The 12500-nt window shown below is 37.7% G+C and overlaps 1 protein-coding gene across 4 annotated transcripts in view; it reads left to right on the top strand.

Moving 5' to 3' along the window:
* The window catches only part of Spred (Sprouty-related protein with EVH-1 domain), a 58298-nt gene that overhangs the window by 35054 nt on the left and 10744 nt on the right, over positions 1-12500 (top strand). For 2 of the 4 annotated variants that reach the window (XM_070117350.1, XM_070117348.1), the window contains exons 2-4: positions 6103-6286; positions 6545-6713; positions 11975-12042. In XM_070117350.1, the coding sequence (XP_069973451.1) occupies positions 6103-6286; positions 6545-6713; positions 11975-12042 (421 nt within the window). Of the gene's footprint in view, positions 1-3832; positions 4432-6102; positions 6287-6544; positions 6714-11974; positions 12043-12500 lie in introns of those variants that run through there. The other 2 variants (XM_027383168.2, XM_070117349.1) reach the window with 2 other exon arrangements.

Here is a 12500-nt window from a genome sequence, read left to right as displayed (position 1 = left end):
CTCTCTCTCTCTCTCTCTCTCTCTCTCTCTCTCTCTCTGGCGTTCCCTTCCTCCCCCTTCTCTCTTCATTCCCCTCCTTCCTTCCCAATCTTCCATTCTCCTCTCCCCTCTCCCTTCTCCCTTTGCCTCCCGCCCCCTTCTTCTCCCTTTGCCTTCCTCCTCCCCCTTCTCCCTTTGCCTCCCTCCTACCCATTCTTCTCCCTTTGCCTCCCTCCTACCCCTTCTTCTCCCTTTGCCTTCCTCCTCCCCCTTCTCCCTTTACCTTCCTCCTCCCCTTCTCCCTTTGCCTCCCTCCTACCCATTCTTCTCCCTTTGGCTCCCTCCTACCCATTCTTCTCCCTTTGCCTCCCTCCTACCCATTCTTCTCCCTCCTCCCCCTTCTTCTCCCTTTGCCTCCGTCCTACCCATTCTTCTCCCTTCTTCTCCCTCTTCCCCCTTCTTCCTTTGCCTCCCTCCTACCCATTCTTCTCCCTTTGCCTCCCTCCTACCCATTCTTCTCCCTTTGCCTCCCTCCTACCCATTCTTCTCTCTTCTTCTCCCTCCTCCCCCTTCTTCCCCTTCTTCTCCCTTTGCCTCCCTCCTACCCATTCTTCTCCCTCCTCCCCCTTCTTCTCCCTTTGCCTCCCCCTCTCCCTTTACCTCCCTTGGCCTCCCCCCTCCCCCTTCTTCCCCGTAACGCACAGAGAAAACGGCGGGGAGGGTGTTGCGTCACAGCCTCCGGAGGGAAGCCGGCGTCGTGGTTTCTGCCGTTACCGCGGGAGGGTTTCGAGTTTTTTTCTTTCTTTTTCTTGTCCCTTTGGCGTGTTTCCTTCCGGGCGATGACTGGAATTAAGCTCATGTTGTTATTTAGGTATACAATTTGTGTACATAAATAACACACACACGTATATGTATATATGAATTATATGCGAAGATTACAAATTTTCATATGTTCAGTATATGAAGCGTTCAGGGCATATTTTTTTATTATCATTTGCGTAACCTTGAATTTATTGTTTACTGTCCATCCCCCTTCCTCCTTCCACGTAGCCTAGAAAGAGAGGGACAGAATGGGAAACGGTGAGAGAGAGAGGGACAGAATGGGAGACGGTGAGAGGGAGAGAGAGAGAAAGGGAGACGGTGAGAGAGGGACAGAAAAGGAGACGGTGAGTGTGTGTGTGTGTGTGTGTGTGTGTGTGTGTGTGTGTGTGTGTGTGTGTGTGTGTGTGTGTGTGTGTGTGTGTGTGTGTGTGTGTGTGTGTGAGAGAGAGAGAGAGAGAGAGAGAGAGAGAGAGAGAGAGAGAGAGAGAGAGAGAGAGAGAGAGAGAGAGAGAGAGAGAGAGAGAGAGAGAGAGAGAGAGAGAGAGAGAGAGAGAGAGAGAGAGAGAGAGAGAGAGAGAGAGAAAGAGAGAAAGGGAGACGGTGAGAGAGAGAGAAAGGGAGACGATGAGAGAGTAAGAGAAAGGGAATTAGCAAGAAAGAGAGATGGTGAGAGAGACAGAAAGACAGGCGGTGAGTGAGACAGAAATAGAGACGATGAGAAAGACAGAGAAAGAGGGGGGTGGTAAGAGAGACAGAAAGAGGGACGGTGAGAAAGACGGAGAAAGGGAGGCGGTGGCAATTGAGTCGGTTTGTGATGGCGCAATTTTTTTCCTTCCTTTTTTAAGATTTCAAGGGTGTGCGTGCGTGCAGTTGTGTCCTCCCTCCTATCCTCTCCTCCTTCATCGGTTTTTCCGGTCATTTATCCATTTACCCGAACAAGCAGAGGGGCGAGGAAGGGAAGAGGAGGAAGACATTGAACGTTCCACATCACACCTTCAAAATACGCGCCGTCGGCAAGCTCACATTTGTCTCGCCTTCCGGTCTTTTCTGTCATGGCGGCTTCCACTTTCGAACAATTTTTTTTAATGCTCATTTAATGGGGCTCTTTTTATTAGTCTTTGTGCGGTTGTAATTCGACCGTTTTATGGGGGGCTTTGTGGGCGTGTTTTGTGTTTTTTAAAAAGTAGTTTTGAAGTTATTAAATGTGTGGGTTTCCGTTAAAAATCGGCCGTTTTATGGTTTGGTTTATTCACTAGTTGGCACAAGTGATACTCAACCCCACCCTCTTCCCCCTTCCCTTCCCTTCTCCCCACCCCATTCACACCCCACACCCTCCTCTCCTCCCCCTCGTATCCCCCCAGTCCCATCCTCCCCCCCCCCCTCCCCCGTAAAACCCAACCCCCATCTTCCGGGAGTTGAGTTTCCCGCGCTTTTACTCGGCTGTGTTGCCATATTTATCCTTTATCCTTCATGTGCGATGTGTCATTTTCTTAGATATTCTGTTTTATTTTTTTCCTAAGTGACTTTCGCAATGGGACTTTCTCATATAAGATGTTTTTCTCACTAGAACGGAAATCAGATTCTGTGATATTCATACGGATATCTGAGCGTCACTGGTGTAATATCCGGTGAAAATGTGTAAATTTCCTATTTTTTTTCTTGTCCGTTTCTTTCGTGATATTCTGAAAGAACACCAAATTTATGACTCCTCATCTCCTCCCTTCACCCCCTCCCCCCCTCCCCCTCATCCAACCAAGAACTACGCGATTCATTCACCTGATGTTGCCATACGAGTTCATCCTTTTTTCGATTTTTTTTTAGTTTTCTCTCGATTTTGTTTTTTCTTCATTTCTTATATGAGGATCCTTCTAATAATGAAGGACAGTAAGACCCAAGCAGCGGTAGATAAGAGAGAGTAGATCTTTTTCTTTTTTCCTTTATTCTTATAGTAAAAATCCCGTGGAAATAAAAAAAAAATCGTCGAGTTATTTTAAAAAATGGCAGCTCCCTTGTGTCTCTACAACACGAGTCACATAGTTCATTCCTAACTCTCACTCTCCTTTCTCACATGTAAAACCGGTGGCGTATGTTCATATACAAGTATGCTTGCAAACACACACACAAACACACACACACACACACACACACACACACACACACACACACACACACACACACACACACACACACACACACACACACACGTAGTTTTTTTTCTAGTGGTTTGTGCATCAAGATAAATATTTTTGTACTTGAGACAAAAAATAATATCTGTTTTGTTTATTATGAAAGTGAAGGCGAAGAGAGAAATACACGTGTCCTGGAAAGAAGCAGAAAGGACAGGGAAAGCGAAGAGGGAGAGAGAGACAGACAGACAGATAGAGACAGAGAATGTGAGTCGGTTATAGCTGGGCACGGAACAGGGCGTGGACGACCCACCATCTTTCTCACCATCATTATCTCCATCTCCCTCCCGTTCTCCATCACCCACTCTTATCACCATCAGTTTTACCGCCAACGACCACTCTCGCCATCATGAACCGTTACTATCACCATCAACTATTGCCCGCACCATCACTTTCACCACCACCTCACCATTAACCCTCGCCTTCGCCATAACCATCATCCTCCACACCCGCAATATTACCCTCACTGTCGCCCCCTCACCCTCACTATCGGCCCTTACCCTCACTATCGCCCCCTTACCCTCACTATCGGCCCTTCCCCACCCTATCACCCCCATCTCGGGCAGCCGTTCGCCGCCGCCGCCGCCGCTTCCGCCCACGGGCATCCGGGCATTTCCTCCGCTAGTTAAGCACTTCCGGTTTTGTGTTGTCGGGCTCCGGGAACTTCCTTTGTGCTTGTAAGGTGCTCGACGGAGGAGGAGGTGGTCAGCGCTCCTTGCTCCGGGTCGTGGCTTTGAGGTCGTTCTTGGTGCGCGTCGGGGGCTCGAGGGGGAGAGATTCGGGACGACTCGGGTGTGCGAAGGGTACGGCGAGGAAGGACTCGAGGTGGAGCTCGGACTTGGAATACAGTGAGGAAGAAACGAGGTGGAGCTCGTACGTGGGATACAGTGAGGAAAAGTCGTGAAGTACATTGCGAGAGGCGCAGGTCGATCTTGTACTCGGGATACAGTGAAGAGGACTCAAGGTCGACCTTGCAGTCGGAGATACAGTGAGGAAGACTCAGGAAGTACAAAGAGGGAGGCAGAGGTCGAGACGACGTCACTTCCTTCACTAAAACATAGATTATAAATACAGTGATAGAGAGAGAGAGAGAGAGAAACCCAAAGCAACATTGCACATTATAATAAAGTGAGATATGATATTGATGTTATACTTGTGATACAGAGAGACCAAACTCGACAATACACTCTCAATAACCAGTGAGGAATGACTGTGATATATTTAAAGAGAAATATTTATGTGTGACTGTTATATGTGTATTTGTGTCGTGTGCAAAGTGATACTCTTTATTAAAAATCCGCTTGAGGTCAAGTGCGTTGAATTTTCCCGGTGTGGGAGAGTTGAGTCAAGAGTCAAGTTATAAGATCGTTTTAAGTAATATGAATAAAGACCAAAGTTGTGGAGGCAGAATGGTGCGTTGGTTCAGACTCTCGTCCAGTGGCAGGTGGGTTCGGTATTTGGAGTGTATTTTTGATGTATTTTAGTGTTTTTGTTGGGGGGAAAAGGAGGTTTTCTTAAGGGTTTGCCGAGCATTTTGAGTGTTTTTTCGATCATCATAAGTGCTGAAACGTTGATGTGCAAATTTGATTGGTGTGGAATTGACTAGAATATTTATACATTATATATACACACTATGTTGATAATGTACAGGAGGCTGTCAATAAAAATTCAATTCATGCCATTTTATGATTTGTCAGAGTGAAACATTTCATCAAGTTGTCAATAATTACTTTTCTAAAAATGATATGCCATGAATACTGGCAGATGCATAGATATCAAAGTTGTACATAGGATTAACCTTTTTAAGTATTTCAATGAATTTGATTCAGTTAGAATTAGACTAACAGATGGCTTGAATTAATCATGATTTAGCATTTCAATAGATTTTATGATGTGTCATGCCTAATGCTGCTAAGGTCAGCTTGATTTTAAAGGGTTGAGATTCTCAAAATAAGATATGATCCACTTTCCCAAATCAAAGTTTTTCAAAAATATAAAAATATGTGATCAAGTTGGAATCATATATGACCAGCATGATATCACTGATAGTGAAGACACATTCAAGTAATTTGAAAAAAACATTTGATTTTGATACATAGATCAAAACGCAAGAACTTTGTTTTTATCCCTCTTTTTAGTATTTTGATAGGTTTGTTTTTGTCAGAATTAAATGATGCTCAGATAGTAGATGAAGCTATTTTCAATATTTGGGTGATACACTGGACAGTATATGTTGCCAGAAATTTAATGTTGAGTCTTTTGGTGCATAGAATTTTGGAGTTACTTTACGGTATTTTATCTCTAAGTGCAGGGTGTTGACTCCGGATATACTATGTGGACTTTCTAACCCTCCAGTTCAACTTTTATTTTTATTTAGACTACTAAGCTTCTTGAGAAATAGCAAATGAGTACAATTAATTTGCAAAATATAACTGTGAGATATTATGTCACAAAATGGGGCTTATACTACATTTTCCTGGGGAATGATACAGGACAGACAGCGGCTCGCACTATACTGTACCAGAAAAAAATGTGATTATAAATCATTTGTTTTATGATATCCTTTGGGTCATAATTTGCAAGTGAAATGTACTTCAGTATGGTTTAATATAAAAAGCATAGTAAATTGATGAAAAGCTGAATAGAGTGAGTTGAAATTGGCAAGTGTTTCTGGAGTGAAGGCCCTTGAATTTGAGTGAAAGTGTCTTGGTGCAAAAGCTATTAGTGCGAAACATCACATGAACTACATTTTTAGCATTTCAATAAATTTGCGATAGTTGAAATAAGGGATTGCCAACATTGAGCCCTTTATATGGATTTTTATATATTTTATGCTAATGTCAAGTTGTCTATGATAATCCGTTGAAAGCTCCAGTATAGGTGTTCTCGGCATTTACTTTTGTGAATGACCCCTTTTTTTTTAAAGTTTATTTATTAGTTCAGTCAGAATTTAGGCATCTGTATGTCTTCATTTCTATACTTCTATGTTGTTGGTGTGTATTTTGTTTGCAAGTCATTTCAATTGAATTGACAGTTGTCTTTGTGTAAGTGTAAGATGTTTACAAGCACCATCAGTTTTACATTCTTGTTTCTAATGCAGCCTCCCCTCTTTCAGCGGCAACTACTTGGTTCGAGTGCGTGCTCAGGTGATGATGCGTGATGACAGCACTGGGGGTTGGCTGCCCATGGGTGGGGGTGGCCTCTCCAATGTGTCTGTCCGGAAACGTGTCACCCAACCCGACCTTGACGACTCCAAACATGAGTATCTTATCTATGGGAAGAGATTATCCGATCAATCAGTAAGTATTGTGAAGTGTGTTGTGCGATTCCTCTGACTGTTAGAGCTTATCAACTGCAAGAGAAGGAATTAGATGTTAGATATTTGATCAATATCATGTGATTAACATGTGTGATTAAGGATTTTTTAAAAGTATTTTCTTCTTTGTTTTAAGGAAGTATAGCCCATTGTCATGAGCTTATTTACATGTTTACAAGATATGAAATTAAATTTTGTAGAAAATTGTTATTAATTACATCTCTTTTTTATCTGCCTACAGGTAGTGTTGAGTTGTACAATAAAGAAAGATTTTGAATACAACAAAGTCATGCCTACCTTTCACCACTGGAAGACAGGAGACAAAAAGTTCGGACTAACCTTTCAAACAGCCGCCGATGCTCGAGCATTTGACAAAGGCGTACGAATGGCGGTTGAAGATCTATTAGAAGGTGTGTAAATGCAAACCAGCACAGTGTTCTCGTACCATTTTATTTTTATTTTTTTTTTAAGATATAAGACATGAAACTTCAAAGTACAAGAAAATGCATGAAATCTTTCTGGACATGACAGACTGTAAGAAAATGAGGAGGTTCCTGAAGGAGTTATGTTTAAAACATAAATTGTGATGAGACTGTTGGAATAACAGTAAAAAGAAGAGTTTTCAACAGTTCTGTTTAACTTATTCTTATACATATCTGTAGTGCATGGTAATAGCATGTACTATATATTTTTTTCCTTTGTCTCTCTCCTTTTTTATACTGTGTTTATTTTATTGATTTTGTATTCTGCTAGGAATTTTTTTCATTGCTGTTTCACTTTTATATCACAGATGTATCTGTTATTTGCTTGAATCATTATGCTTGAAGATGTTATAATGAATGATAACGGCTTTAATGGGTACACCAATATGCTTTTAAAGTTTTTGATAGCATAAGCAAACGAAATGTGAATGTTTCACTAAAGCACAATGAAACGCAAACAACTGGCTTTGACATTTAAGTAATCTGTATGTTTGATTAACTTATTTGCTTTAAAAAAATTGGTGTACACAAGATAAAACAAAAAAATGATATGCATTGTGATTATATGATTTTATTGTAAGAACTATGCGGCTCTCTGTCTGTCCTCCCCTTTCCTCCTCTTTCTCTCCTTTTGTCTATCTTCTGCCTTCTCTCTCTCTCTCTCCTCCTTTCTCCCCCTCTCACTTACCCTTTTCCTCTCTCATACCCTCCCTTCCTCCCTCTCCCCCTCCCCCTCCCTCCCTCCCTCCCCCTCCCCCTCCCTCCCTCTCCCCTCCTTCCCTCCCTCCGTCCCTCCCTCCCTCCCTCCCTCCCTCCCTCTCTCCCTCCCTCCCTTCCTCCCTCTCTCCCTCTCCCTTCTCCCTTTCATTCTCTCGGTTTGCTTTTCACTAATATTATGTTCATGTGAATTGATATATGTATGTATGTTTGCATGCAGGATTTAACTTGCAGTAATTGTTGCCATTTGCATTCTTCTTATAACTCATTATCTTGCAGTCATGTGGAATAAATTCATAGCAACAAAAAATTGCATCTTCATTTAACATTTCACGTTTTTGTGATGTAGTGATATCTTTGTGAGAAGGGAGGCTAAAAGATTTTTTTTTTTTTTTCTTTCTTCTCTTTTTCTTTTTTTCTTTTTTTTTCTTTTTGTCAATGTCATTCATGTTATTGTAGTATTTTTTTCAGCCATGTTGTTATATTGTTATCATTATCAATATTATCTTTATCATTATTATGATTTTTGTTTATTGTATTTTCTTTATCTTTACTACTACAATTATTGTTTTCACTACTATTATTACTATTATTATTATTATTATTATTATCATCATCATCATCATCATCATCATCATCATCATCATCATCATCATCATCATCATCATCATCATCATCATTATTATCATTATCATTATCATTATCATTATCATTATCATCATCATTATCATCATCATCATTATTATTATTATTATTACAATATTTGTATTGCCTTTTTTGTTATTATGGATATTATTTTTATGTTTATTATTACTGTTGTTATTATTATGATTATTGTTAGTACTATCATTATTATTATTATTATTATCCTTATTGTTATTTTTATTTTACTGTTATTATTTGTATAGTTATTATTATTATTATTATTATTATTATTATTATTGCTGTTATTAATATTATTGATGTTATTGTTGTTATTATTATTATTATTATTATTATTATTATTATTATTATTATTATTATTATTATTTTACTGTCATTATCATCAGCATTGTTATCATTATTAGTATCATAGTTGTAATCATAGTCATCATCACCATCATCATGATTTGATTGTTATTATGATTATTAATTATTATTGCTAATTATATTTACCCACTTTATGAGTTGTCTTGGATATTGAAAATCAAGACATTTAAACACATCATATCAATATTTCTGTTTTGCAAATTGTAACAAAGTCTACATAGTACATAGCAACAAAAATAGAGATCACAAGTCAAAGTTTCTTGAAGCCTTATATCATACAAAGACACCCAGGGGATTCATTAATACTAACCAGTCAAATGCATTTTTTTAAAGAATTCGGGTCTTCATATTTATTTGCTTGGTTTTGTATTATGTTTTTAACCTAGTTTTCCCCCAATGCCTGATCCTGGCAGCACATTAGACATTAGTGTGATTTTGGAGGAGCTTCGGTCATTGGATATCAGCACGGATGCTTTGATAGTTCAGAAAGATTTTTTGGTTATTTGTAAAATTCTGTGTTGCTCCCATAAAGTTTCAAGTCCTGGCAGTTCCTCCTAGATTCTTTACAACTCAAAAAATTATGTTTTTGCTGCCAGATTTTTCACATTAAGATGTTGTCATTGGTTGTGGTGGTGATCCATAGTTCTTTCTACAATATTCATTTGTTATGGGTGGGTAGATAAAGCTTACAAATAACAAGTAACTTTCTGTCTAATCCTTTTGTGTTTGCGAATTATTTGCAGGGAACATTATGCACTTTGGTCAAAATATATCTATGCTCCTTAGTTGATTAGAAACCTGGAGAATGAAAGTATGTTCACATTATGTTTATATAATTTTATTCTCAGATTATTGGTCTTTTGAAATATTTACACATAAAATGCCTCTCGGTGAGTGTTTTTATGAATTCTATGTGATATTAGCCATGTAGTTGCTGTTCACGGAGTGAATATGGAGGAATCGCCTCAAAGTAAAATGCTTGTTTTTGCTGATACTGATGCTGAAATACAATAGATGTGCTATTGATTAAACAGTTGTATATATTGTTGCTAAAGTATTATTCAGGAATTTAGAGTTAATAGCAGTTAGATTTTTTTTCTTCTTTCCTAAGTAATACTGGACCTGTTTATGACATTATCCCATGATTTTACAACAGAAATATAACACATGGAAATTATGTTTTTTGTGAGTATATACTTTTTTGACTCACCAGAAAATACATTGGAACCATTATATTTTCTGTACTTCAAGTAGCGCTTCAGTTATTCATTATATGAGAAACATGTCAATGGGGTTCATATTATTTGTTAAGATAGTGTATATAAATATTTACATGTACAGATCTGTATTTTGTCAATGAGAAACGAGGAGACCTGGATATTTTTATTCTTGCAAATAGTGGGCACCATGATGTATATATACACATTTTTTTCTGATTTATATACATTATAGTATATCATTGCTAATGTGCTCTTTCTTCAATGCTGCTTCTCCTTGGAAAATTTATGGTAAGTATTTTCACAATGGGATATGGTTGTGATATTACGTATCTCGGTGGTTGGACTTTCTTATTCACGAATCTTTAAGTGGCGTACAGAGAGGTTTTCTTTCTGGTAAAGGAATTGGTAGGCACAGATTATCCCTTTTATAGTCAAGAGGAAAAGGTCCATCTGGTTTAATATCGCTTCTTGATTTTGAAATTATGATATAAGGGGCTAGCCTACATGCAACTTTTCTCTGCTTGCTTGGTATCCCTTTTTAAAGTGAATTTTTAATGAAAAAGGATATTATTCTCAGTTCAGTATTTGGTAACAGGGTATGATTTCCTTCATTATTATTTCATGTTCATTCTGTGGTTGCAAATGCATGTATTTTCACCCAAGAGTAGTGGTAAGAAAATTGAAAGAATAATGCATTTACATTTTTATAAATATATATTTTTGAAAATAATTAATCACTTTAAAAATATGTATGGAATACCAGATAAAACATGGTGTACTGTAGATTTATAGAAAGACATGAGACAACAGTTTCTAAATCAGGCATCTCTAGAATAAAAGATGAAATCCCAGAGATTTTCGGGACTGTTGTGTCATCAGATATATTTATTCTGTATATGGTGGGTTGCTTATGCATTAGAGATTTGCATTTATCAGTCTTTATGAAGAGAAGTAAAGTAATTGACCCATTAGTACATTTATGCACTGTCCACTGTCATTTTGTTTTAATTATTTATTTTTTTACAAATTTGGCTTCACAAATTCTTAGTCACCAAGGAGTCATTAACTTGCCACATTTCTTCTTCCTTCTCCTCCTCCTCCTCCTCCTCCTCCTCCTCCTCTTTTTCTTTCTCTTTCTCTTTGAAGGGGACATTAATAGCAGTATTATAAAGTTATCAGCAATGATAATGATAATGATAAAAATAAAAAGCAACATGGTAAAGGAATAAAGTCAGGTAGCCTAGAAATTTACTCTTTAGTGACAGTGTTTCAGGAACCAACTTGGTGTAAACAAACATAATAAAACAAAATCACTGTGGAAAATAATTGTGTAATGCATTCTCAACATTATTCGGTTAAGAAATTGGACACAGGCAAAGATGAACATCCTGAGTGATATAGTAACCAAGCATGCTTTGAACTGCTGCTTCAAGCTATTATGATCCTCTTATTACTACTGTTATTACTGCGATGTTTGACTATGTGATATAGATATGTAGTTGAAGTAATTATCTGTAAGTGGAGACCTTTTACTAGAATAGTTTCTAGTTCATATATGCTGTAATTAGTAATGGTGTTTTCGGTTAGAATACTGTGTGAAGTATTTTAGATGGTTACATGATATACCTTAGTGAATAATAATGCTTTTTCATTGTGCAATTTAGTTTGTTCATAAAAGGTGACACCAAAATTGTTTCCTTTTTTTCTCTGTCACGTCAGTTGTATTCATATATATTCGTATAACATTTTATTGTTGGATTTACTTCCTTGAAATTTAGTGGTACCACCATTTTGAAATTATTTATATTATTAATTTATATTTTTTATAGTAAAATTAAAACTTCACTTAAATGTTTAAAACATTGTTATTTTCCAATTTTTTACCAAGCCATAAATAAGAATTACCTTATAGGCTACCTAAGAAGCTGTTCCATTAAATGTCTGCAGTAAATTTTAAAATCTGATAATTGAGTCTAAATTGCTAAAACATTGAAGCAACTTTGAAGTTATGCCAACTGTTTACTAGCCCATATATTAATGACCAAAGTTATTTTTGTAAAATGCTGAGATTACTGTTGATTTTGAAAAATATCCACAGAGAACAGTGAAGAACAATACCAAAACAAATGATGATTTTACACAGCAGAAGTAATACAACCACTTTGTATAACTTAATCCAGATCTTTTCACAGTGAAGGAACTAATGCAACTTGCTACACACAGGTCTCAACGACTTTCCATCCTATCGTCATGGCCTGAACGTAGATGTCGGTGATGATAACGTTTTCATGGTGAGTGGCACGTAATGCATCTGTATCTCTTCAACTTTTCTTCTTTGCCTTGTTCTAATTCTTCTTCTTTTTTTTTTCTTTTTTTTTTAATATTCATCTCCTTGTATTATTCTTTATTTCTATATTTCTGCCCAAGAAACAACATTTAGGTTTGTAGCTTTTGGCCATTAGTGCACCATCCAGTTTTGTTGTTTTTTCTCTCTGTATTTGTATATGTTGGTACTAACATGGTGTTGGTATGGGAATGTCATTGAATGTATAATTGGTGCTGGGAGGGCATTTATATGTGCCCTGTCCACTCTGATTTGATTTTATTATGTTAATACATAGGTGGTCCCGTAAGTGCTTATGTAGCAAGAATTAAATTATTAGGCTTACCTGATCTCAGCTGTTTACCTTGTTCCATGAATATATGGAAAGGAAAGTCTTTGTTTTTACTATAAGTATTATTGATAATT

Source organism: Penaeus vannamei, chromosome 40 (genome assembly GCF_042767895.1).
Source record: "Penaeus vannamei isolate JL-2024 chromosome 40, ASM4276789v1, whole genome shotgun sequence".
In the NCBI taxonomy this organism is placed as follows: Eukaryota; Metazoa; Arthropoda; class Malacostraca; order Decapoda; family Penaeidae; genus Penaeus; species Penaeus vannamei.
This window is presented reverse-complemented; position numbering and strand designations above follow the sequence as displayed.